This window comes from Cervus canadensis, chromosome 6 (genome assembly GCF_019320065.1).
Source record: "Cervus canadensis isolate Bull #8, Minnesota chromosome 6, ASM1932006v1, whole genome shotgun sequence".
Classification (NCBI taxonomy): Eukaryota; Metazoa; Chordata; class Mammalia; order Artiodactyla; family Cervidae; genus Cervus; species Cervus canadensis.
Genome location: NC_057391.1, coordinates 53,937,157 through 53,964,663, shown reverse-complemented (window position 1 = coordinate 53,964,663; position 27,507 = coordinate 53,937,157). Strand labels below are relative to the sequence as shown.

The window sequence follows — 27,507 nt, the reverse complement described above, 5'->3', positions numbered from 1 at the left end:
CTCCTGGAACTGAAGGATCTTATGTTTTTGGACAGAATACTTTTTTAAAGTGATGTTATTATAAGAAGAAGAGATTAACCTAGAATTTAAATTCTTTTTTTTTTTTTAATTTTTTTATTAGTTGGAGGCTACTTGCTTCACAACATTTCAGTGGGTTTTGTCATACATTGACATGAATCAGCCGTAGAATTTAAATTCTTACACAAAAAAGAGACTCTTCTACACACCATGCGTTACGTACCTAATTTAAGATGTTTAAATTCCGACTGCTGTGCGGATGCACAAAGCTGATAGAAAATGTGGTAATTTCGTTCATTTTCTGACTGTAAAATAAAGAGGAATCCTGAAATCACACCAGACCTTTACAAATGAAAATGTGAGGTTTTCCATAAGAGGGTCTTAGATGGCTAATCTGATCTCACGGATATGGACATCTACCTGTGTTTTTGCTGTGACCCAACCTGGTGGTCCAAGATTGCCTTCCAAAAAACCACCTCAGAGAAAATGATATTAAACGAAAACATTCTATGAAACAGGAATAATGTAATTTGTACCAGTTGAAATTTTAAAGAAACTCCTTGCAATACAAGGCTTATTCTTTCTCTCCTTCTGCGTCAAAATGAAGATAATTTTCTCCATTTTATGGACAGAAGAATCTTTCTCTTAAACCCCACCTCACTAGCTCTGATCCGCTTCTCTTCCTAATACAAAAAAAGTAACAACTTGGTCTATTTTGAGTAGTTTTTGTGTTCTAGAAAGACAAATGATCTTTAATGCTAAGAATTTTTAAAGTGCCTAAAATTGAAACTTATAAACTTTTCCCTTGATCGTGAAATTCTACTGATACTGTACCTATCATCAATTTTCACTTTTAAGAAACAGAAAAAAATAATCCACATTGCAAATGAAAGATAGGAAAATTCTACTTCAAGTCACCAAACAACATAGGTTGTCTAATGAATACATAAATGTGAGCCATACTATAAATAAGTCAGGAAAAAGAAAATTTAACTAATATTTTTATCCTTACTTGAAAGACAACTCTGGATTTCTCCAGCAGGTAAGTTCTCATGTTCGCACCTATAATTTGATTTCTCTCATCAAAACTAATTTCCGTGTATTTCCCAAACCGACTGCTGTTGTCATTGCGGGTGGTCTTGGCATTTCCAACAGCCTACAAAACATAGCAACAACACTAAAAAACTTTTGCATTCATATTCTTGGAGCAGTTATAGTAAAATCCAATCCTGTATGCTAGGGGAAGATCTGATTAGAGAGGGAGGCTGGAAGGCAGGGGCTTGCAGAGAATGAAACATATCCTTCAGTTCAGTTCAGTTCAGTTCAGTCATGTCCAACTCTTTGCAACCCCATGGACTGCAGCACGCCAGGCCTCCCTGTCCATCACCAACCCACGGAGTTTACCCAAATTCATGTCCATCGAGTTGGTGATGCCATCCAGCCATCTCATCCTCTGTCATCCCCTTCTCCTCCTGCCCCCAATCCCTCCCAGCATCAGGGTCTTTTCCAATGCTCTTGATGAAAGTGAAAGAGGAGAGTGAAAAAGTTGGCTTAAAGCTCAACATTCAGAAAACTAAGATCATGGCATCTGGTCCCATCATATCATGGGAAATACATGGGGAAACAGTGTCAGACTTTATTTTTTTGGGCTCCAAAATCACTGCAGATGGTGACTGCAGCCATGAAATTAAAAGACGCTTACTCCTTGGAAGGAAAGTTATGACCAACCTAGATAGCATATTAAAAAACAGAGACATTACTCTGCCAACAAAGGTCTCTCTAGTCAAGGCTATGGTTGTTCCAGTAGTCATGTATGGATGTGAGAGTTGGACTGTGAAGAAAGCTGAGCGCTGAAAAATTGATGCTTTTGAACTGTGGTGTTGGAGAGGAGTCTTGAGAGTCCCCTGGATTGCAAGGAGATCAGTCCTGGATGTTCATTGGAAGGACTGATGTTGAAGCTGAAACTCTAATACTTTGGCCACCTCATGCAAAGAGTTGACTCACTGGACAAGACCCTGATGCTGGAAGGGATTGGGGGCAGGAGGATCTCCTCAATCTTACTTCAAGGCTCTCCTCAATCTTACTGACAGACACTGAGCAGGATCAGGGAAAGCATGGGTTCTGATGTTTCATGGCCCCAGGTTCATTTTTACTATCTGTGAGATGCTAGCAAGCATCTTTCCAAATCTCAGTTTCTCTATCTGTAATATAAGGATGCATCTTACAGAGTTGGGAGGATTAAATGAGATAGTATCAATATAAAGTGCCTCAACTCATCTATGCTTAAACTATTAGAGATGCTTAATGTCCACTTCCTTCATCCAGCCTTTATTTTTGTCCTTATCCCTTATCACTTCCCTACTCAAACTTTCTACCCAACCAAAAAACAGCCCTCTACCATCCCTCCCACATTGAGCATGATTTTTGCTTTTTACTTCTGCTCTTGACTTCTGTCTCTCTTCTTGTCCTCTCCCTTCCTGGGCACCCTCCATACAGAAGTACCTTTCTTATGCACAAATACTGCGCTCCTGTCCAGGTCATTATACTTTCAGACAACATGTGTTTACTCAGCACCTGCCATGGTCCACATGCTTGGTAGGTGAAGATGAACCAAGTAAACATGGTCCTGCCTTCATGGAGCTTATAACTGCAGGTGAGACCAACCCTAAAGAAACAGCCACACAATATTATCCTGTGGGCATTTAACAGCATAGTGTTTCTTGACAACCTTTTTATTGCAATCTTGGGTTGTGATTTATCTTTCTATTTAACTTTAAAATAGGCTATGTTAGAGGAGTCTTAAAACTTGGGGATTGGGCCTTAATCTTTTCCTTACTTCCTGTATTATCAGGCATAGTGACTTGAACAAAATAGGTGGTCTGATAAATATTCATTGAGGATTTTGATTCGAGAGCACAGAAAGAAAAGGTCTAAGAATCTAACAGTCTTAACTATTTGCTATGCGTCCAAATAAATCCAAATCGATTCATTTCCCTCTCCCCTGAGCTGTCAGATGCTCTTTCTTCCTTGAGGGCTGTCTCCTTACTCCTTGGTGCCATCACAGGCAGCCCTGCCCATATGTTTGCCCAAGTCAGTGGTGTGCTAATGAGTCAGTCTTGGGGAAGGAAGGAGGAAGAGCCTGGATATGTGACATTTACCAATTTGAAAGGTGTAAATATTTCCACCATGACTGATTTCAAGCTACCAAGGCTTTAAAAATAACTTGCAAAAAAATTCCTGAATGTTTAAAAATCAGCTTATGAAAATTGGTGTTGGTTGGCTAGAGAACACTGCTGGTCTCAGTGTACCAGTTGTGTCTGTGGTTGAGGAAATTTCCCCTGGGATATAAATGTAAACAGGGGACTCCTAAAATCCTGATGGTAGAACTTCTAGCCCAGCAGGTAGAGCAAAGAAGCTTTGGAACCAGCAATCCGTGCTCTAGTCTCCTACAAATCCCACCGGGGAACAGACTTCCTGGCTCTTTCCTGCCCTTACTTCTTTGGTCTTTAAAGGACCACATACAGGCATACCTTGAAGACACTATGGCTTTGGTTCCAGACCACTGCAATAAAGCAAATGTCACAATAAAAGTCACATGAATTTTCTGGTTTCTCAGTGCAGATAAGTTATGTTTGCACTGTACTATATAGAGTATTAACTGTGAAATAGCACTGTATCTAAAAAACAATGTACACATCTTAATTTAAAAAAATTTTTTGCTAAAAAAAAAATGCTAACCATTATCTGACCCTTTAACAAGCCATAATCTTTTTGCTGGTGGAGGGTTTGAAACACCTTGAGAGTTATCAAAACATGACACAGAGACAAAAAATAAGCAAAGGCTGTTTGAAAAAATGAGCTGATAAGACTTGCTTGACACAGAGTTGCCATAAATCTTCAGCTAGTTTTAAGAAAAAAAACAAAAAGAAATATCTGTAAAGCACAATCAAGCAAAGCGTGATGAAACAAGGTACACCTATATACATGAACCAGCCCACGTCTCCACACATACGCCTCTGCCCCCACTCCCCATCCCCACAGGGTACCCACCTCAGTTATGGGGTTTGATGCTAGGACCTTGTCTTCCACGTGAGCATTACTGCTGGACTTGCTGACGGTGGCAAAGTACCTCATGGCATAGCGAGCAGACACTGTCTTTCCAGCACCCGACTCCCCACTTACAATTATTGACTGGTTTTTATTGTTTCTAGGGCAAACAAAAGGATTTTTTAAAAAATTCTTTTAAAATGTTCATTTCTTCCCATTAAAAAGGCAATACATGTGCACTAATAAAAATGCAGATAAGTCAGAAGGGACTTGGTTTTATCATGCTAAAGTAACTTTTTTTTTTTTAAAGTAACTTTTTTAACATGCCAGTGAATTTCCTTCTAGTCTTTTTCTCTGTGATCCTGCTGAATGCACAACTTTGCCTCCTGCTGTGTCCCCTGTATTGAGAGTTCCCAAGGCCAATCCCAGACCAGTGATCTACTAGGAGGACTCACAGGTCTCAGCACACATTTGTACTCATGGTTAAGACTTACTATACTAGAAGGAGACAGAGTAAATCAGCGAGGGTCAATGGCGTATGGGCTGAGTCCAGAGGAGGCCAGGTGTGAACTTCCAAGAGTCCTCTCCCAGGGGGGTCACACAGGATGCACTTACTTCCTCCAGCAATGAATTATGACAACACATGGGAGACACTGTTTACCCAGGAAGCTCAATAGAGACTCAGTGTCCAGGATTTTTACTGGGGGCTGGTCACATAGGTATCCTCTCCTATCACATACCAAAATTCCAGATGCCCAGAAGGAAAGCGGATGTTCAGCCTGAACCACCTTGTTCACACAAATAGTTTAGGTATAGTGAGTCACTCATAATTGTTACTCAGCAATTAGGAAATTCTATGAACCCTCCTGAACTCCAAGTTCCCAAAGGCTCACCATGGGCCAAACTTGCATGTAAGTCTCTAAGGACATCAGTCTCAGGCCTGTGTTACCTCCTTTCTCCTTTCACTTAAATATAAAAACATTTTTAAGACATTATTTGAGAGCAATTAATTGAGATGTGCCTGGAAACGTGTGCTCCACAAGCCAACATACTCTGTTATATAACATGGAGATCTTAAAAAAAAGCACTAAACTTCATGTCATAAGATGATGATGGTAGAACCTTATTACAGTGCCATCCTAGCACCGCTTGTGTGTCAGGTTCTTGGTGAATAATTTACAAGGATTCTCATTTAAACCTCACAAAAGTCCTAAACCACATCCTGTATATCCATTTTACAGATGACTATAAGTGACTCGGTGATGCACAGAACACACAGCCTCCCTGGGAACTCTGGAGAGGACATTAGAGAGAGAGTCCCTGGTTCCACAGAGGATGTTAAGATGCTAAGGACATGAATGACACTCTGGGGTTACTGAAGCCAGCTCTCCTGATTCCCAGTGTAGTATCAGCAAGTCTAACAAGAGCCTGCTTTATGTTCAGTTATGCCATTGCAATTAGACAGGCCTCTAGGGGAACCCGGCTCTTCAAGCTTGAACCTGGCTGAGCTCTGAAGCTCCAATGAGCTCATGCTGTTGACACCCAGGAGTAGTCCTATATGCTCTGAGGCACACAGATTCTAATCTTGCAGATGCCCTGGAGACCTGCAGGGGCCAAGGTAAATCCTAGAACCATAGTGTTTTAGGGTTGAAAGGAAACTTGCTGCAGCAAGAAGCCAAGGTAATTGGCAATTTTGGGGGGATCTTCAAGATCTTTTATTTCCTGGCACTGTCAGGCATGGCTGCCCTCTGCTCCTGAGTCTCCATGCTACCCCAGGGCTGAGGAAAGGGGGAGAATTAACATCATTTGTCATAGCACCTGAGTAGGGATGGCAGGTTCGGGGCTAGCTGGTGTCCTCAAGAGCAAAGCTGGCCTGTCTCCCAGCCTCTGATGTGTTTCAAAGAAGAGGGAGTCTCAGAGTCTTTCATGGCCTGACTGGAGCATGGAGAATACCTGCTGAGCTTAAGGACATGGGGTTCAAGTGTCCCAGGTGATTGGTCATTAATTGATAATTCTAGACCCAATAGTCATCATCCCCATGCTTCTCAGGGTCTAAGCTCCAGTTCTTAGTGGGCATGTTGCTGCTCATACAAAAGACTACATATCCCAGCCTCCCTTGCAGCTAGGCACAGTCATGTGAATAGATCCTGACCAATAAGCTACGAGCAGAAGTGCTCTGTAGGGCTTCTGGGAGGGCTCCTTAACCAGGAGGGACACACCCTTTCCCTGGAACACTCTGTAGCCTAGAAAAGAGAGAAGAGGGCTGAGCACTAGCTTGGCTCTGAGGATGTGGGTCCTGCCCCAAGGATCAGGATGCTGGAAAGTACTGGGTCTCTGATGACCCAGTGGTAGAGGTGGCATGCTAGTCCTGGACTGCCCATCAGACTTTTCTGCATGAGAGAATCATGCATTTCTATGTTGTTTAAGTCACTGAGCATCTAGCTCACAGATGAGGACCCTGAAGCTGAGGGAGCTCAGCGCTGTGTCCAGGTAAATAGTAGCAGATTCAGGTCCTGTGTCTCAAGTCTTGATCTGGAAATAAGGCACTGACGGCAGCTTATAAGACTTCACAGAGGTGTTCCCAGACTCAAACAAGACCACTGTCTATCAAAGTTCTTTTGCAAACTGTAAGGATCTACAAAGATCCTTTTACAGATCAGGATGCTGAAGACAAAACAGAATAGTTATGAGGAAAAGAAATTACACATGGAATCTAGAAATCTGAGGGAAAATCCCAGCTCTGCCTTTCTCTTGCTGAGTGACCTTGGGTGGATGGCTTCAAATCTCACTCGTCTGACCACTGCCTGGGCATCCTCATCATGGGCTCTTTTGAGGGCACTCAGGGTGATGTGTGGGAGTGTGTGCAGAGTGTCTCGTCCTGTACTAACAAAATAAGAACTTCACATACCACACGAGAAAGAAGAGGCAAAATTAGCATAAAACTTCAAATATCCTACAGCTAAAACCTGTGCTCATTTATCATTAGAGTCTTCTGACTCAGCGGGTAAAAAAGCCTAAACATCTCATAGTAGCGAATAAATCAATTTTCTTCCAACCAAACACACTGCAAGAAAAGCATTGATTATTCTCAGATTGATAGGACAGACGGGACTACCTAGGAGTAAAACCAGGAGACTTGGTGGAGACAGGTCAGCTATATCTAACAGTCATTTGCTATTTGGTACAAGTCAGTCTGCTCTACCAAGCACCCCCTCCAGTCTGATGGTCACTTAAAAATAATTATTTATTTAGCTGTTGGTCTTAGGAACAGCATATAGGATCTTTGTGGTGCATGGACTCCCTAGTTGTAGTAGTGGGCTTAGTTGTTCTGCAACATGTCTAGTTCCTAGACCAGGGATCATACCCACATCCCCTGCACTGCAAGGTAGATTCTTAACCACTGGACCATCAGGGAAGTCCCTGAGGGTCACTTTTAATGAGACTGGGCCAGCTGTCTCCCTGCCACTGTGAGGGCCCAGCAAATGCAGGAGCATTGGGAGAATAAGAGGAAGCCCTACCTGGCCATCTGCTTGTATGCCTCTTCTGCCACAGCAAATATGTGTGGGTCCATGTCGCCCATGTTCTGCCCGCTGTAGGCGTGGATGATGGCATCTCCATATATCGGCAGCTGCTTGTAAGGATTCATGGCCACCAAGATGATTCCTGAGGAAAGATGTTGGATGCAGTGATGTCACCTCTTCAGGTCTTTAGAGAAACTTTCAGCTCAGCTACTCATTAAACCTGTTGTGTGACTCTGGGTAGGTCACTTTATGCTCTGAATCTCAGTTCTCTGATGATGTCACCGACATTTCTAGGCCACTCTTAAGGTTAGACAAGATGGCAGATGGCAATGCCCTAAAACTGAGAGGCTCTTACCATCCTCAGTGTAAACATAATGATAATATTGCTCCAGTAATAAGCTTATCACACCCAATAGAAACTCAAACACAAGCTTTACCCACACACATTTTTCTTGGTAGTCCAATCTTAGTTTTTGTTGAAGACTCTTCCTACCTAGATAGTTCATTTTATAACATATTCTACATTCAGATGTCTGTATCTTTTATATAGAAATCTGGGCAAATGTTTAGGTGTGATTACACATTTTGACAGAAGTCAACCATTTCTAATATAAACATAATCTAAAACATAATCAGGATGCTGTAGACAGCAAGCATTAAATTTCAGTGTCATTCCTGCTCTCCTGGAATTGCTTTCCTTACCGCTGTAGGTGTAAATGAGTTTGGATTCTGCAAAACGGATTCTGAGATTGTGGAGCACCGCAGGCTCGTGGAGGTAGCTGAGGGCTGTGAGGTCGTTCTCACCCACAAGGATGTCAGGATTCCGAAGTGGAGGCAGACATTCAGGATCAACGGAATAATCCAGCTCCTTTGGACAAAGATGAAATTAAAGCTCTGGAAGTAAAAGATTTGGAGTGTTTCTGCTGAATCACTGCCCTCTTTCCTATCTACCCCTCTTTGGCACTCTGGAAAACAAATAATATGTATAGCAGTGAGAAAATAATCTGAATTTTGGGAGCCAGGGAATCAAGGTATTGACTGTATGCCCTAGAATGTGTCACTCAACCTCTCTGGCTCTCCCTTCTCTCATCTGTGAAAAGACAAGCTGGACCGGGTTGGGGGTCCTCAGAGCTACAGAGCCCTCAATGATGGGTGACAAGGAAGCCATATGGCCAGGGACCTGGGCACCCTGTCCAATTTCTGACACAGGGGCTCTACTTGTATGTGATTCAGCCTCTGGGTGCCACGAAAATTTTCGTTTCAAAATAAGATTCTTTTGCTAAATGACTCAGTGATCTAAGGTCCCTTGAAGCTCTAAGGTTGCTGCATCTCTGTTGGAAGTCGACATTCTTGTGGTGAGGAGTGTCCAAAGGCGCCGATGTGGGTGTCTCTCTGTGGGCAGCTCCCTGTGCAAGTGACCCCTGTCTGCAGCTGCCTGTGTTCCCAGGGGCACACGTCTCCTGCTGCAGGGCTGCCTGTTTCTGTCAACCTCAGCCCTGGACTGAGTAACTGGCCCAGGATGGCCCCTCTTCTGTGGGATTTAACCAGTGAGTATTCCGGAAGTAACTGCCTGAGCAGAATAAAGGTCTTGTGGGTCTTGTAGGTGTCAGAGCACTCAGGGCCCTTTCTACCACCTGTTCTACCTTCCTGAGCTTTCATTTCTCAGCTTGGGGAAGTGACTTGAGCAAAGTCACCCAGCAGGTTTGCTTCCCTTCCACCTTCCCAGGAAGGCACAAGGTGCAAAAGGAGACCCAGCTGCCCCCTTAGCAACAGCCCGCTCTGCAGCCCCTGGGCCAAGTACTCTGCACTGGTTTCCACTTGATCCTCAAAACTGCTCTCCAAGGAGGGCATGGCATCCCAAACTAAGAGTTAAAGAGAGACATTCAGAGAGGTTAAGCTCCTTGTCCAAGGTCACACAGTTAAGATGGGTCTGGCTGACTCTGAAGCCTGTGTTGTGATGCCTTCGTTAGCGCTGGCAGGGGGTTTGATGTGTTGGGCCATTTTCCATAAGGAGAGCAGCTCGGGGCACTCCAGGACAGCTGGGCACAGGTCCCCGGAGCAGCTGCTTGCTCGTTATCAATGCAGTTTTGTTTACGGACCTGCCCCAAGCAGGCTATTCTTAACCTACACACTTTCAAGAATAAGATAAAGAAAAGTGCTACTCATATATAATTTTTTACTTTTCCTGAGTTTTTCTGTTATCTGCTTTAAATCAACAGCCTCCTTTTCCAGTTGAGCCACTGTGCGTGTGTGCACACGTGTACATTTTATGTGTAAAAGAAACAGAGGGAAAGATGAACGGAACAGTCTCTGGGGGAGGGGGGAATGTGAATGTGAAGAACATGAGACTGACTGTTGGAGACAGGGGCGACATTCTCTTACACAAAGCAGGCTTTGTCCTTCATGGTATAGACAATGGGTTAAATAAAGCTCAGTGTGGCCGCCTGTCACCTTGCCTGCCTCTCCCCCTCCTCCTCTGTCCGGGCAGCTGGTTCAGGGCCAGGAATGTGGCTACCTGAAGTCCTGCTCATGTTACGAAGGCAACACACTGCCACTGCAACTGCCGCCCTGAGATTTTTCTCTCCAAAGCCATCTGATCCCTAATCAGATGACTGAGGCTCCCCAGGAGTATCTGCTGGGAAAGGAAAGGCATCTCGGCCTCGTCCCCTGCATCTGCACACACCCCCAAGCATGACCTCACCTGGTCTCCAGCAGTCCTGTGAGGTCCTGCTGCTGCTAACTTCAGTTGACATGTAATGAAGGCGAGGACTCACAGGCTCAGACTTAGTGAGTGGCTGTGGCAGGACTTGAATCCAGATAGTCTGATTCTAGAGCACGTGCCCTTTTTAAACTGCTGTGTTTGTCTCTCTTTCCAGAATCTCAGGAAATGACCCCCGAATCTAGGACAGTCTGACTGATGGGCAATATCGTGTTCTGTCTCTAAGAGACATTTCCATACCTTGAAAATCCCAGCACTTTAATATTCACATGATATTCCCCAGACTAACTCCCACATCCAGATAGATCATGAAAATCCTTTGTCCAGCTCTGCACCCAGAGACTTGATTCTAAAAACCTAAGGTCAGCCTAGCTATGGATCCAGTAAGATGTCTTTATAGCTCGACGACTCAAATAACTTCCTCTCCAAGTTTCTCATCTACACCCAGTCTCTGCTGACACTCATAAAACCAAAATAAAATCTTTATTTCAGCATCCTCCCAACATTGCTGAATCCCCAGAATGGCAGCGCAGAACACAGACCTGTCCACTGCTTCTCATTCCAGAGAGAGGCTCAGCGGACGTAGGACATTTGATATCTTAAGGTAGTGTGGGGTGGGGGCAGGGCGGGTGGGGAGGGGTATAAGAACACAGCTGGATCCACAGTTCCAGCTGCCCCCTCATATGCCCACCCATGGGCTGCACCCACAGCAACATCTGCCTGTCCCTCCTGTACACACCCCACGGTTCCTCCTTTATACATCAAGGTAGCTAGGACCAAGGACCCTCACCGTTCCATCCTCCAGCAGGAGTTGCAAGACTTTGTCGCCAACTCTATAGTCTTTTGCTATTTCAGCAGACTTCCAAACTTCTTCAGAATCAGGAATCCAAACCCTGTTATACTGACCAAGAGAATAAGACAGGTTTAATTTCAGCACTTTAAAAGCAAAATACAAATCGTTAGATGACTAGACTCAGGGAAAGTTTTCTCTGTTCACTATGTTAGTAACGCTGGGCTGGATGAAGCACAAGCTAGAATCAAGATTGCCAGGAGAAATATCAATAACCTCAGATATGCAGATGACACCACCCTTAATGACAGAAAGTGGAGAAGAACTAGGGAGTCTCTTGATGAAAGTGAAAGAGGAGAGTGAAAAAGTTGGCTTAAAACTCAACATTCAGAAAACTAAGATCATGGCATCTGGTCCCATTACTTCGTGGCAAATAGATGGGGAAGCAATGGAAACAGTGAGAGACTTTATTTTGGGGGGCTCCAAAATCACTGCAGATGGTGATTGAAGCCACGAAATTAAAAGATGCTTGCTCCTTGGAAGAAAAGTTATGACAAACCTAAGACAGCATATTAAAAAGCAGAGACATTACTTTGCAACAAAGCTCCATCTAATCAAAGCTATGGTTTTTCCAGTTGTCATGTATGGATTTGAGAGTTGGACTATAAAGAAAGCTGAGCACCGAAGAATTGATGCTTTTGAACTGTGGTGTTGGAGAAGACTCTTGAGAGTCCCTGGGACTGCAAGGAGATCCAACCAGTCCATCCTAAAGGAGATCAGTCCTGGGTGTTCACTGGAAGGACTGATGTTGAAGCTGAAACTCCAATACTTTGGCCACCTGATGTGAAGAACTGACTCATTTGAAAAGACCCTGATGCTAGGAAAGATTGAAGGCGGGAGAAGAAGGAGACAACAGAGGATGAGATGGTTGGATGGCATCTCTGACTCAATGGGCATGAGTTTGGGTAAAATCTGGGAGTTGGTGATGGACAGGGAGGCCTGGCATGCTGCAGTCCATAGGGTCGCAAAGAGTCAGACACAACAGAGTGACTGAACTGAACTGAAGTTCATTAGGAATGCCTTTACCTAATTTTTGCTTGTGATGTAATTTTTGAAAGTGAAAATTGCTCAGTCATGTCCAACTCTTTGCAACCCCATGGACTATGCAGTCCATGGAATTCTCCTGGCCAGAATTCAAGAGTGGGTAGCCTTTCCCTTCTCCAAGGGATCTTCCCAACCCAGGAATCGAACCTGGGTCTCCCGCATTGCAGGTAGATTCTTTACCAGCGGAGCCACAAAGGAAGCCCGAGGTAATTTTTTTAAAATAATTTTATTTATTTATTTATTGGCTGTGCTGGGTCTTCATTGCTGTGTGGGCTTTTCTCTAATTGTGGAGAGCAGGGGCTACTCTCTAGTTGCAGTGCACAGGTTTCTCACAGTGGTGGTTTCTCTTGTTGCAGAGCACAGGCTCTAGGGCACTCAGACTTCAGTAGTTGCAGCGCCTGGACTCTAAAGCACAGGCTCAATAGATGTGGTGCATGGGCCTAGCTGCTTCTGCGGCATGCGGGATCTTCCTGGATCAGGGATCAAACCTGTGTCTTCTGTGTTGGCAGGCAGATTCTTTACCACTGAGCCATCAGGGAAGCCCCTGAGGTAATTTCGAGTGTATCTGCAACGCACCAGGTCTAGCTGCTTCATGTCACAGGTAACAGAATTCCCAAAGCCTCCTAAATACATCTTGAAAAGGAAAGCTTGGGAGTGGAAAGGAAATCTGTGAGCCCCTCAATGGGAAGATCTAAGCACTGCAACATGAGTTGGAGCAGAGGGATTTGTTTCACCACTGACGGACTATGTGGCTCTGGGCCAGACACTTCTCCTGTTCACTTTTCTCATCTGCAAAATGGGCACAAGACCTACTTCATAGATTTGCCAGGAAAATTAAATAAGACTGGGTAGCTATGTAGTTGACGGCACTTTGTAAGGAAGTATTGTTACAGTGATGTTATCACAGTCTTACCGCACTGGTCAGCAGCCAGGGATTCCCTCCATGGGAAATGCAGAAGTTCCAAGCTCAGCTTCCCACCTGGCTCCATGCTGATGTACAAGTCCTTAGGCTCTTGAACCACACTGCTATGTACTGAAATGTTCCCCCTCCCCAGACTTCAAATGTTGAAGCCTTAAACCCAATGAGAGTATAGTTGGAGACAGGCTCTTTAAGAGGTATAATTAAGGCTAAATGAGGTCACGAGGCCCTGGATTAATGTCCTGATAAGAAGAGATACAACGGAGCTTGCAAACACACACTCTCCCCCTGCATGCACAAAAAGAAAGGCTATGGGAGTTCACAGTGAGAACCCAGCTGTCTGCACCAAACAGAAAACCCTCACCAGACACCAACCCGGCCAACACCTTGAACGGGGGCTGTACAGCCTCTTGAACTGTGAGAAAATATTAATACACCTCTGTTGTTGAAACACCCAGTCTATGGTATGTTGTTATGGCAATATAACAATTCACACTCATACACTGGGAAGCAGGCAGTATCATTCTCCAGAATTCACCAGTGGTTCCTGAATGCTGCTTGAGACAAACACAAAGTGACTGCCATGTCCCTACAAGGCAGCTGTGATAGGACGCTATGAGCCATTCTTCTCTCTCCTCCATGCGTGCTGTCAGCATCATACACTGACTGCTCTTGCTTTGACCAGGACCCCACATCTCACATTCTTCTATGGTCATCCATTCATTTATTTGTTCTTTACTCTCTTGTTCATTCATCCATCTAGCCATTAATTTACAGATTCAACACCTAGGCATCTATCATGTATGTGTCTGGCACAGTGCTGGTTTGTCAACATGGTCTTTTTACTAACTCAGCCAATCTTTAACCTAGAGCTGTATGTGCATATGTGTATATCTGCGTCTCTCTGCTCACGTATCGGTGGTTTCTAGCAATGGGGTACCCCTACAGGATACCCCTCTGTCCTGAGACATAACCAGGCCAAAAGGAACAAGCATTGGGAAGCACTCACATGGAGACATGAAGCAGCGTTTAGAAAAATTCCGGAATCCAGAGGCTGGATAGCTCATAACTCACCCCAGATCTAGATGAAGCCTAAGAGGCCATCTAGCATCTAACCCTCATTTCCCAGAGAAAACTAGCCTCAGGGACTCCAGGTTCCCCAGAAGCAGACCTGAGATGAGCAACCAGTTCAGGATGGCGCCTACAGTGGCACTTCCGTTCTACCTCCTTATACTCACAGGCCAAAGGAACGTTGGTCCTCTGGCATTGTCCCTCACCAGGACAGATGAACTTTCTGAAGGTAATTGTCAAGTGTGTAAATTCTTGTAACAGGCAATGTTTGTGCCTTTAGGAGAGAAAGTCAAGGCACTTTTGTCTAAGTGCCTGCCATCCTGCTGAGTATAGTCCCTGGTCACTGAACTGGCACCATCCTTGACTCTGAGGACAGTCACGCACAAGACACTGTCCTCTGTGAATCTCTGCTTCTGGACAGCTGAGAAGGCAAACGTCATGACCAAATGATGGCCTGGTCTGAACATGTGGCCCGTGGTCTACTGGTGCCTTTCCACCATGAGAAAATACTTCTTTAGGTTGAGAGATCATACTTATTTCAGTTACATAAAATTCTGGGCAATAATTATGACTTTTTATTTTTCTTCACTATGATTTTATATATTCTCTATATTTTGCATATTTTACTTTTATAAGTAATATAAATCAGAATATATCATCTTTCAAGGCAAATATAGGACTTCCCTGGGAGTCCAGTGTGTAAGACTTCTGCAAGGGGCACAGGTTTGACCCCTGGTCAAGTAACTAAGGTCCCGCATGTGTGCATTGTGGCCAAAACAAAACAAGGCAAAAATCAAAAATACGCTTACAAAAAAGACTTGTACATGAACATTTAATAGTAACTTTATTCATAATTGCTGAAAATTAGACTCTGTGTCCACTAACATGAGAATAAAAAAACATAAAACTGTGGTATCCTCATACAATGGACTACTACTTACCAATAGAAAGAATTAACTACTGATATAAGCAAGAACATGAGTGAATCTCCATGTTAGATGGAGTTAAAGAAGCTGTACACAAATGAGTACATTCTGTACAAGTCCTTTAAATGTAGTATTAGAACAAGTAAAGCAAATATAATGTGGAGAAAAAATCAGAACAATAGTCGCCTCCAGGTATGGTGGGTCCAGGGAGGTACTCTTGTGGGCTATGGCAACATTTTATACCTTGAAGGGGTTTTGGTTAATAGGTGTTAAGCACTTTTCAAACCTCAGAGGATGTTCACTTAAGATTTGTACATTTTGTTGTCTGGAAATTCTACATGAAGAACTAAACAAATATGGAACTCTTGGAAATTCCCGGGTGGTCCAGTGGTTAGGACTTGGCACTTTCATTGCCATCACTCAGGTTCAGTCCCTGGTTGGAGAACTAAGATGCTACAGACCATGTGGTGTGGCCAAAAACCAAAAAACGAATGTGGAACTCTGAACAATGTGTATATTGAAATATTTAGGAGGACATGTATTGATGTATGCAATTACCCTAAAATGCTTCCAAAAATAAGATGGGCTGAGGAGTGGACAGAAGTATAAAAAGATGCACATACTTGATACAACAAATACAGTCAAATATTCATACTGCAATCTAGGTGGTGGGACAGATGCTGACTGTAAAGTTTTTTCAACTTTTCTGTATACTTTAAATCTTCATAATAAGTTGTTGAAGGAAATAAAGAATAAGTATAAAACAAAGTTTCAGGTACCAGGACTAGACTAGGACAAAGTTGGTTGAGACGCACATTTATTAACCTATTAGTTAATATAAGCTGCCTCACTTATCAAACAAAAAAGTATGTATATCATTGGTTTGATATCAATCATGACTCCCTAAGTTATCTGGGTTGCTTTCATTCTTGACAGCTAGCTAAGAGTAGGAGCTTGCTGAATGTGGCATGGGGTGAGTAATATTTGTGAGTGGGGTGGGGTGGGTGGGAGGGAAACAGAGAGAGAGAGAAAATGGAAGAATGACCCAGCAGGGACTTTCCTGGTGGCCCAGTGGCTAGCTATTCCACACTCCCAATGCAGGGGGCTGGGGGATCAGGGAACTAGATCCCACCTGCCACAACTAAGAGTTCACATGACGAAACTAAAAGATCCCATGTGCTGTAACAAAGATTGACGATCCTACATGCCACAACTAAGACCCAGTGAAGCCAAATAAATAACTAAATATTAAAGAGAAAAAAAGAATGATTTGGCAGGGACTTCCCTGATGGTCCAATGGCTAAGACTCCATGCTCCCAATGCAGGGGACTGGGGTTCCATCCTTGGTTAGGGAACTAGATACCATATGCCGCAACTAAGACCTAGCACAGACAAATAAATATACAAATACTAAAAAAGGATGACCTGGCAGGTGATGATACACACTTAGAAATACACACCCATGCAAATAGGTGGACAGAAGCCTCACAAGCACAGACCCCCACACCCACATTCCACACATACTGTATCCATGGGCTACGGTTTTTTACATCAGATCTGCTATCGAAAATATTATTACTAACTCCATAAAACTGAAATCACTAATATTTTTATGATAAAAATAATTTGAGACTATCCCATTTATCAAGAGTTGGCCACTATAGAATTTTACAGCTGAAAGGGTCCCAGGAGATTGTCTTTTCCAAGTTGTCCGTCAAAGTTCTTTTTAGATATTGCCTCAAACAAAACGGTGGTAGCCTACCATGTTCTGCAGCTGAGGTCCCCCAGGCCTTCCCATGGAATCCTGGGGCTCTGAGAAGTGATGCAAAAGTCACTAAGCCAACCCAAGCCCTTTGTTTAACTGATCCCCAAACTCCAGCCCAGGGAGGCCAGTAACTCACCAAACACCACACAGAGCATCTCAGAGGCCAGGACTCCAGGGGGCCAAAGCCTGGGACTCCTTCTTTGAACTACTTGTTAATTAAATGAGCCTGGCCTGGAAAATAATCCTGAACTCTCAACTGCAACCGTCTCCTTGAGAGTGCACAGGCTGGTTTGTTTCAGCTCAAAGTAGCATGAAATATAACAGGTCACGTGAAACCAAAGTCTGTTTTTCTCCAGCGTGAACACAAATGACTCCCTCAGCTCCGGACCCCCAGGCTGTCCCTCATACCCCACCAAGCCTGGTGCCTCCACTGGCAAGGCTGTCGGCTGTTTAGGGCCCCACAGCTGAGACCCAGCCTGGTAAGTAAACATGCACAAGTTTACCCAGTTCCACCTCAGTTACACCCACTAGGTCCTGCCCTCCTCCCACACATTCCTTGACCCACAAGGCCACACTTCAAAGTGGAGGGAGACATACCCTTGCAGCGTTTGGACAAACAATGTGACTAGCTGTCATATGACCTCCCCAGGATGGCTCCTTCCTTCTGGGGCAGGTGCCTCCGGACTCGGGCCACCTGCCAAGCCCTCCAGGGCCGCCTGCAGTGGGGCTGGGAAAGAGGAGAGGCCCACCTCCCACAGAGGGAAATCCTGGTGTGCCCCAGCCCAGGAGGCTGGGGAAGGAGGCAAAGGCTTCAGGAGTCCTGAGCCTCAGGAAGTGACACGTCCCAGGCACAGGCCACATCCGTCCCCCCACACGCTCAGATGAGAAGCGAGTGGTACCTGCTCATGTCTCCTGCCTATTTAAGGGATCCGCCGGCGTCAGGCACAGAAATGGCTTGGAGAATTTACATGGCGTGTGGGGTGCTGGGGGTCTTCTTCCTCGCCACTCTCTGAACTGGAAGGGGGTCTCCACACTCTCGGTCAGCCAGGCCAGAGCAGTGGCCCCACACTCGCCCTCTCCTCCTCCTCCACCTCAGTCATCCCTCCAGGCTCCTCTCTGCTCCCCAGCCTCCTCCCGTGTCTCCCAAGGTCCTTGTGGCCTCTCCTCATGACAGACTGTTTCTGGAGCCTTTCACCCATGCCCACAGCTTCCACCACTCCCCCAGCACCATGGAGGCCTTCCAGCCCCAATCTTTCAGTGGGTCTAGACCACATTTCCACCTGTCTCCCATATGTCACCCCTTAAATTCTTCTGACACACAAATGCCGGGCTCAAGTGATCATTATACCAGACTCAAATGCGATCTTCCTCCTCAATTCTCTTATTCTTCAAATCAGAAAGCTGGGACAGCACTGGGCACCCCCACCTGCCTTCCCTTCACCCCTAACAACTAAATGGTCACCAGGAGCTAGAACGCCTACATCTTAAACAGGTCTCACCTGTGTGCCCCATCCACTCCCCCCATGCCACGGCCACCGATTGGATCCCCTATGCTGCCCCCACCAAACTCCTGACGAGTCCCACAGCCTGCTGAGTGCTTCCTCAACCAAGCTGAACCCAGGGTTTCTGTGGACATACAGATTCCTTTACCCACACCTGAATTTCCATGAGTGGGACCCAGCAAGATGAAAACTAAAAGTTCCCCCTGATGGATGGTGGAAAACATCCAGGCCTGGGAACCACTGTCCTAGCCAGTTCTACTCAGGCCTCACTCACCTTCTATTTCAGTCCATCCCCTGCTTGCTGCCGCCCAAACCACTGGCAGTTTCTGGAACATGCCAAACTCTTCCTGGCTCTTTGCTGTGCCCTTTCTGTTCCTCCACCCACGGTGTCACCCATCCTCTCCCCCGCAGTGAGCAAGCTGCTCTGAGCAGTCAGAGTCAGTTCAAGACTCCCACATGTGGTGGTTCCCCCCCGCACCCCACCCACTATGCCCTCCACCCCAGGCAGGACTGGATGCTTCCATTTAGAACTCTCTCTGCCCCTTCCCCAGGTTTCAGGTAGCTTCCCTTCTCCACCATTGGCATGTGAGCTTCAGGAGCCTCATCTCTGTGCCCTGGAACTCAATACAGTGATTTCCCCATAGCTAGCATAAAACATAAAAATATCTACTGAACATATATTCAAATTCCAAGTAGTTTGCACAAATAAACTTGGTATTTTAGTCTTTACATCCCCTTTTTTATACTCTTTTGAACTACTCATATATAATTTTTTTCTTTTTTGGCCATGCCATGCAATATGTAAGACCTTAGTATCCCAACCAGGGATTGAACCCAAACTGTCTGTACTGGGGGTGTGGACTCTTAAGCACTGGACTGCCAAGGAAATCCCTAAACTATTCATATATAATACAATAGATAAATATAATATGATAGATAAATCTAATTTTCCAGAGTGGTTAATGATATATAGAAGTCTAAAAGCTGTTTAGAATACCCAAATGGAAATTACTCAACTCAGCTTTGACCTTATTTTGAACTGAGGCCCTGGACTGCATTTCTCTTGACCTTGCATATCTGAGTCTCAGTAGAACTTCTGTGAAGATGCCTTGTGAATTCCTCAAGCACAAGAAAGAGAAAGAGATGGATAAAGGATAATATAACTTGTGAATCTGTAGCTAAAACCTTAGTCCTAATAAATTACAGCAATTTAAGGTCTTTAGAAGGATGCTATAGAGCTCTACTGCTGCACCTTGCATTCATCACCGTCACCAATATCTTAGATAAAAAAACCAGAACACATGTATATCAAATACACACATAAAATGATGAGCTAAAGATGATCAAGATAAAAAAAAATTTTTTTTTTAAGATTCAAAAAGGTTTTGATAAGCTGCAGAATACTGAACAACAAGATGGATAATTAAACAGGAATAAATGTAACATCCAATGGTTAGGTACCAAAAATTAACTGTATTACAATAGGATCAATATTAAAAAAATAACTAACCTCTATTAAGCATTATGTGTCAGGTATTGTGCTAGGGATTTTACATAAGTTATTTAATGACTTGTGTAAAAGTCAATGAAAATGACTGGTAAGACTTAAATCCATTCTATGGGTGTGGAAACTCAGAGAAGTTAAGTAACTTGCTCAATGTCATCCAGTTAGGAAGCAGCAGAACCAAGACTTAACCCCGTCACCACGTCAGTGCATTCCAGGAGCATCACACAGCAGCTCTGCTTAACACAAACAGAACATGACTTCAGCTCGCCCGCACAGAGGGCTGCTCGTAGGAGGTTGCAGCCCCACAAGTTCCACAGTACTCTGGCTGAGCAGACCAGGCCTAGAGAACAGTGCCACTAAGATGGGCATCAAGGAATTGAAAATCATCCAGAGGAAGGTGGCCTTGATGGTGAAGGGTCTGGAATGATGCTGTAAGAAAAAGTTTGGTGGTACTATCACTCTCCTCAAGTTCTCTCAGTCCTGTCCACACCTCATTCTAAAGAGCTCCATGTCTTAACTCCTGCCACCCAGCCTCAGGTCCACCAGTCCCTTCTGAAGCTATTCCATGCCTGGTGCCTTTCTTATATCTTCAAATTCCAGTCTTCCACCAGTTCCACATGCCCAGGTGCCCTCACTGTTTTACTAAAAGAGAAGCAACGCCAAGGACATCCTGGTGGCCAAACCTAAAGATGCTTCCTCAGCCTTCATTCTCCTTGACTCCTCTATAGCTATAGAACTGACTGCCAAATTGTTATTGATATACATGGTCTTCATACTTTGCATATTTTATTTGTTTATGATCACACAGCGGATACATTCTTGTATCCTCATTTTACCATGTTGTTATGAACTTTTCATAAGTAGCATTTTCAATGGCTTCATACTATTCTTTTTTCTGTAATTCACTTAACTCTAGCCCTATGCTGGACATTGGGGTTGGTTCCATTTTAGTTATTAGAAGTAATTAGAATAACTAATTAGTTATTAGTTATTAGATGGTTATTTGATCTGATAAATAACCAGATGTTGGAGGAGGTAGCTATGAAATGGATGGACTTTCCAAAACTCCTCTGTGTTGTGGGCAGAAAGGTCAGATCCCTGGAGGAAACGGAAGATGATGAAGGTGGTTGAATAGGTGGTAACAGTAGGATGTATTAAGAAGACAGGCTTTTAATCCTAGCTTGATTGCTTCTGTGTAATCTTAGGCAACTTACTTGAGTGATTTGTAAAAATGGGATAGCACTATCTAACACATGGCCTTGTTTATTCAGATTAAATGAAAGATGCTCTGAGGATAAAGTTCACAAACCTCTGAGGATGGCATCTGGCACATAAGAAGTACTCAGTGACTATAAGATAAAAGTGACCACGATCCACACCATCTTTGTCATGCCCATAGCTCTTTCTGAAAGCAGAAAAACTCATTCAAGCATGCACACATCAAACATTTACTGAGTCCTTATTGCTTCCAGTTCTCTAGAAACTCTTGGTTAACAGGGGAGAAAGAGTTAAGCAGCTGCTATATCATCATGAAATGTGCCTGGATGGAGGGACTGGCTGCAAAAATTTCTCAGAAAGAGGCACTGCTCAGCAATGTGAGTTAACCTCAACAAGAGGTTAATATCCAAAATACACAAGTAGCCCATACAACTCAAAATAAAATAAACAACCCAATGAAAAAATGGGCAGAAGACATCAATAGACATTTGTCCAAAGAATATACACAGATGGCCAATGGGCACATGAAAAGATGTTTGACGCTGCTAATTATTAGCAATTAATTGATAATTTTTGGGTTTCCCTGGTTGGCTCAATGGTAAAGAATCTGTCTGCCAATGCAGGAGACAGAGGGGATGTGGTTTCAATCCCTGGGTTGGGAAGATGCCTTGGAGAAGGAAATGGCAACTCACTTTAGTATTCTTGCCTGGGAAATCCCATGGACAGAGGAGCCTGGCAGGCTCCAGTCCATGGGGTCACAAAAGAGTCAGACACAACTTAGCTACTAAACAACAACTAATAATAATTATTATTAGAGAAATGCAAATTAAAACCATAATGAGGTATCGCCTCATACTGACCATACTGCCCATCATTAAAATGTCTACAACTAATAAATGCAGGAGGGGGTGTGAAAAACAAAAACCTTCTGACACTGTTGGTAAGAATATAAATTGATGGTGTGTGTGTGTGTGTGTATGTGTAAAATTCAGCCATAAAAAAGAATGAAATACTTCCATTTGCAGCAACATGGATGGACCTAGAGAATATCATATTAAGTTGGAGAAAGACAAATATTATACCACTTATATGTATAATCAAAAAAAATAATACAAATGGATCCATATACAAAACAGACTCACATGGGGAACAAACTTATGGTTACCAATGGGGGAAAGGAGTGGAGGAGAGAGAGATAAACTAGGAGTATGGGATTAACAGATCCAAACTACTATACATAAGATAGATAAGCAAAAAGGGTTTACTGTGTAACACAGGGAACAATATTCAATATCTTGCACTAGTCTATCAAGGAAAATAATCTGAAAAAAAGATATATAACTGAGTAACTTCGCTGTACACCTGAGACGAATACAATATTGTAAATCAACTGTACTTCGATTAAAAAGAGAGAGAGTGAAGACGCACTGCTCAAATTGAATTTGTAAAGGTAAGGCTCTGGTGAGCAGCACAGACAGATACTGTACCAGGGCACAGAGGGGCGAAGCTGCAGGAATGCACTTCTGGACAGCAGGAAGTCTGGCAAAGCATGAGCCGAGGTAGGAGCTGGCAGGTGGCTCCTGATGATGCGGGGGGCGGGGGGGGGGGGTCGGGGGGAGCTTGCAGCTGGTTGGTGAGTCTGAAAGTGACAAGGGCCCCAGAGCGGCTCAAGTAGAGGATGGCCAGACCGGTTTTTCTCAGAGAGATTTCAAATAGTGGAGCTGCTGAAAAGCAAACACTCTGAACATTTCTAAGGCATACTGCCAAACAGATTTTGAAAAGGGGTGGGTCATTTTACACTCCAACTGGCAGCAACTACTCTCAACACACTGCCTCGCAGGAGTCTCCCTTCTCAGAACCTCTTCCTGTGGTTCCCACGCCAGGTCTTCCGTGTCCTCCTCCCTGTGGTGGCTCCATCTGCCTCCCCTCAGCCTCCTCTCCCTTCCTTAGGGGATGCAGCCCTAGCATTCTGTCTCGGCTCTCTCTCACCTCTTGCTGAGGCCCTCACTGCCTGGGCTTCAGTGGCTACCTCTGGGCAGAAACTTCTGGCCCATCCTCTACACCATCCTCCAATCAGCCAGGGCAATGCCCCCAGGAAGTGCCCTCAAAAACCTTGCCTCGTAACTTTCCTAATGTCTCCTCCTCCTGAAGTCCCTGCATCAACAGCACCATCCTGCTTCCATCATCCAGACTCTAATCTCACGTGGTTCTTGGCTCATCCCTCCCCCTCAGAGGCCCCAGCTCAGTCTCTCTTCTTTATCTACCTTTACATGCTCTCTGGACTCAGCTTGCATCCTCCACTTCTAATACTGCAGCCCTGATTCTTTCCCAGACATTTAGGATGACCTGAGAACTCAGCTACCAGCCCTGATTCTTTCCCGGACATTTAGGATGACCTGAGAACTCAGCCACCTGACTCCAGCCTCTCTCCCATGGTCACTGCTGGCATATCTGACTGCCTAAAACACCCCCATTCAAAATCTTCATTGGAGTTTGAAGCCCTGACCTAACTCTTTGGCACTCGAGATTCTCAGCCCCATCCCTGAGCAGGCACCTCCGTGCTTTCCAGACCTCAGCAGATTGAATTCCTTGACAGTACTCACTTTTCATTAACCAGAAACTTTCTGGGATTTCCTGGTGGTGCAATGGATAAGAATCTGTCTGGTGATGCAGGGGACAAGGGTTTGATCCCCGATCCGGGAAGATTCTACACGCCAAGGAGCAACTAAACCTGTGCGCCACAACTACTGAGCCTGTGCTCTAGAGCCTGGGAGCTGCAACTACTGAAGCCTGAGTGCCTAGAACCTCTTCTCTGCAGTAAGAGAAGCCACCTCAATGAGAAGCCTGAGCAGGACAATGAAGCGTAGCCCCTGCTCGCCGCATCTAGAGAAAGCCCGCACACAGCAACGAAGACCCAGTGCAGCCAAAAATAAATAAATTAAAAAAGAAAACTCCTCCAGGCAAGACTATCACTTAACATTTTTTTCTACCCACCCTCCCCTCCACAAGCAGGAAGGTGGGAGGGAGGGAGTGATGAGGAAGCAAGGGAGAGGGTGTAAGATTTTGTCTTAGTTTACAGAAGAATTCTAACAAAAGCAAGTTCACTAAAACCTAAACAGGGAGCCTCACAGATGGGTAGCTCTGAAACTGACAAAGTGGAGGCTGACTGGCTACCGGGAAGAAAGGTAGCAGCTTACGGACACAGGACTTATTTGGACACAAAAGTAGGTAGAGATGGCCATCAAGGCACCTTTTGGCTCTGGGATTCTCAGTCTTTGTCCATCCAAGCTCACCTCTAGAAAACTCATTCATGGTAGTTTTTCTACATTGTGCCTGGTACCAAGTTGGCATTTAATGAAGATTTCTGGTGTGAGGCACTTGATGGCAGGTGTCCTCACATCCCTGTATTTTTGCCTCAAGAAAAACTTACTTAAAATGGATTAATCAATTTTTTTTCTCTGTCCCTCAAAGTAGCTTCCAAGAATAGTTTTGTTCAAGAATTTTCTTTTACCTTCAATAAGTTGAAGCCCTAAGTAGCATGGTTGAATATCTGATGACTCACAATTCTCCCAGGTAAAACTATTCCAACACTGCCATTTAGAATTCCGGTTAATAGAAATGCATTAGGGGGGAAAATAGTTTGGTTAATTTGTATTTTTTACTATTAACTAAACATAGTAGAAGAAAAAAAGTTGCTTAAACAACTAAAACAAATTTACACCTATTGTTTATTTCTACAGCAAAAGTGTCTTTTTAAACATAAATCTAGGGCACATGTCAGGGGAAATTGCAGAATTCTAGTCTTTTCCATTTGAAGACTGAGGACCAGGGACCACAGATTTCCTCCACTGGGGTAGGGGATGGCTTTAAAGCGATTAGAATGGATTTTTTTCCAGAAGGGCCAACACTTTCACACTTTTTATCCTAGTATTTAACCAAGCTCATCTCAGAAGATTCTGGGCACCGTGTGGGAATGTTGGCCTTCCTAGACTGGGGTGGGGGGAGCCCTCCGGTGGCGAAGAGGAGGTTTCAGAGGAATGCTCTAAAGTGGTTCCCAGAGTCAGAATGTAGGAATTCTAGAAAACATCCTGAATGCTGCAGTTCGAGCTTCTGTGCCGAGGTGCTCAAAGGGGCTCCCAAGAAGAAAGATTATGGATGTTATTATTCGCCCATGTCTGAGCTTTCTGTCTCCGTGGGCAACTCTGATTCCACCTGTGGCTCAGGAGGAGGGGCCGAGAGGCGCAGGAACAGGACCGACACGCGACCCCCCTGGAAACCGAAAAGCTCGGGTCCGGAGCAGCAGCCTCTCGCACTGGTCTTCCCAGCCCGAGGGGACTCTGGCTGCCGGGGGAGGTGTGGGGAAGAGGGGGCCTTCCCCACGGTCAGGGGCTGGAGCTCTCGAGGGGGCGACGCTCCCCGACCCGCAGTTCCTCTGCAGCCCCTCCCCGAGGCGAGAACGCCAGGTGCGCAGGTGTGGCCCGGCCGCCAGGTACAGTCAGCACTAGCGCCTGGCCGCTGCCCTCCCTCGCGCCCTCCCTTAGGTCTGGACCTCCCGCCTACCTTTGTGTATAGCTCGGCCACCGCCATAGGCAGACAGCTCGAGGCCTGCGGAGATGAGAGGCTCGGGGGGCTGGGCGGGCGGCTCCGCGGCCCAGCGGAAGGTAACCGTCCTGCAGGCCCAAGAAATTAGAGCCGGACCATGCCGTGGGAGAAGTTTTCCAGCAGCCGAGGAACTTTCCCGAGTGCTGGAAGAAAGGAGTCCCGGATTGGCCCTTCCCGGCCCACCTGGCGACGCCTCGCTCTGATTGGCGGGACGGGGGCTGTGGGCGGGGCGCCCCACCGCCCCGCTGGTTCCCGCGGTTAAGTGGGTCCACCTGGCGGGGTCAGAGAGCGCCCAACCAAGAACTAGTCCGCTGGGGATTCCCTGGCTCTCAAAGCAGGAAAAAGGTGTGTTCCGAAGCGTTCCCGATTCAAGTTTTAGCTTCTTTAGGTCTCACGGTGCTTACTGGAATGAGTATAGGATATAACCATTTGCATAGAAAATCCAGGAGAACCATTAGAACTTGTTAAAGAGTTCAGTCAGGTAACCATATTCAAAATCAGATGTTAAAATGAATAATTTTCCTGTGTATGATAAATAGCCAGTTAGAAAATATGATAGATAGAAAGTGAGGTATTTGTAATATCAACGAAAATGAAGTATCCACTGACAAAAAGACACTTTACCTTTGTGGAGAAAATGTTTGAATTTCTTTTCAAGGGTCAAAAAGAAGGTCGGAATGGGGAGTCATGCTCTTTGCATGGATAGGAATATTTAATATTGTACATGTGTCAATTGTACCCAAATGAATATATGAGCCTAACATAACTGGAATAAAAATCCCAGCAGGACTTTTGCAGAATTGCAAAGTGGTTTTATATTTTTGGGGGCTTTCTTGGTGGCTCAGATGGTAAAGCGTCTACCTGCAATGAGGGAGACATGGGTTCGATCTCTGGGTTGGGAAGATCCCCTGGAGAAGGAAATGGCAATGCACTTCAGTACTCTTACCTGGAAAATTCCATGGATGGAGGAGCCTGGTTGACTACAGTCCATGGATCACTGAGTGAACATGACTGAGCAACTTCGCTTTATATTTTTTATGGAATAAAAGTCTGTGTATAACTGAGACAATTCTCAAAACAAAGAACAAAGAGGAGAGATTAGCCCTACCTTGTGTTAAGGGATATCACAAAGCCATTAAAACTGTGTGATACTGTCATGGGAATGAATACATGAATAATAGAACAGAACGTAGTCCTCCAACAGGACCTTGCATTATATAGTGGCCTAGAGAAACTGATGAGGAAGGAAGAGATGATTTAATGGAAGGGTCATTCAGCTCAGTTCAGTTCAGTCGCTCAGTCGTGACCAACTCTTTGCGCCCCCATGAACCGCAGCATGCCAGGCCTCCCTGTCCATTACCAACTCCCGGAGTCCACCCAAACCCATGTCCTTTGAGTCAGTGATGCCATCCAACCATCTCATCCTCTGTTGTCCCCTTCTCCTCCTGCCCTCAATCTTTCCTAGCATCAGGGTCTTTTCAAATGAGTCAGCTCTTCGCATCAGGTGGCCAAAGTATTGGAGTTTCAGCTTCAGCATCAGTCCTTCTAATGAACACCCAGGACTGATCTCTTTTAGGATGATCTGGAAGGGTCATTATATAGGGGGAAAAAAGCAAGTGCATGGCAAACAGTACATCCAAAAATAAACTCCAGATGGATTCATGATTAAAACTTAAAAGCAAAGCCAGAAAAAAAAAATAGGGGTAATATCTCTATAGTGCTTGGCATGTGGAATCTTAGTTTCCTGATCAGGGTGGAATCTGTGCCCCTTGCAGTGGAATGGCAGAGTCTTAACCAC

General features: G+C 44.8%; 1 protein-coding gene across 3 annotated transcripts in view; it reads right to left on the bottom strand.

The window, feature by feature from the left end:
* MYO5C (myosin VC) overlaps positions 1–25,839 on the bottom strand; it is a 114,341-nt gene extending 88,502 nt beyond the window's left edge. For 2 of the 3 annotated variants that reach the window (XM_043471962.1, XM_043471964.1), the window contains exons 1-7: positions 25,668–25,839; positions 11,096–11,206; positions 8,289–8,454; positions 7,584–7,728; positions 4,069–4,225; positions 1,031–1,174; positions 242–323 (exon numbers count right to left, since the gene is read on the bottom strand). In XM_043471962.1, coding sequence (XP_043327897.1) covers positions 242–323; positions 1,031–1,174; positions 4,069–4,225; positions 7,584–7,728; positions 8,289–8,454; positions 11,096–11,206; positions 25,668–25,694 — 832 coding nt within the window. In that variant the 5' untranslated portion in view covers positions 25,695–25,839. Of the gene's footprint in view, positions 1–241; positions 324–1,030; positions 1,175–4,068; positions 4,226–7,583; positions 7,729–8,288; positions 8,455–11,095; positions 11,207–16,015; positions 16,021–25,667 lie in introns of those variants that run through there. The other variant, XM_043471963.1, reaches the window with a different exon arrangement.
* Positions 25,840–27,507: the final 1,668 nt, after the last annotated feature.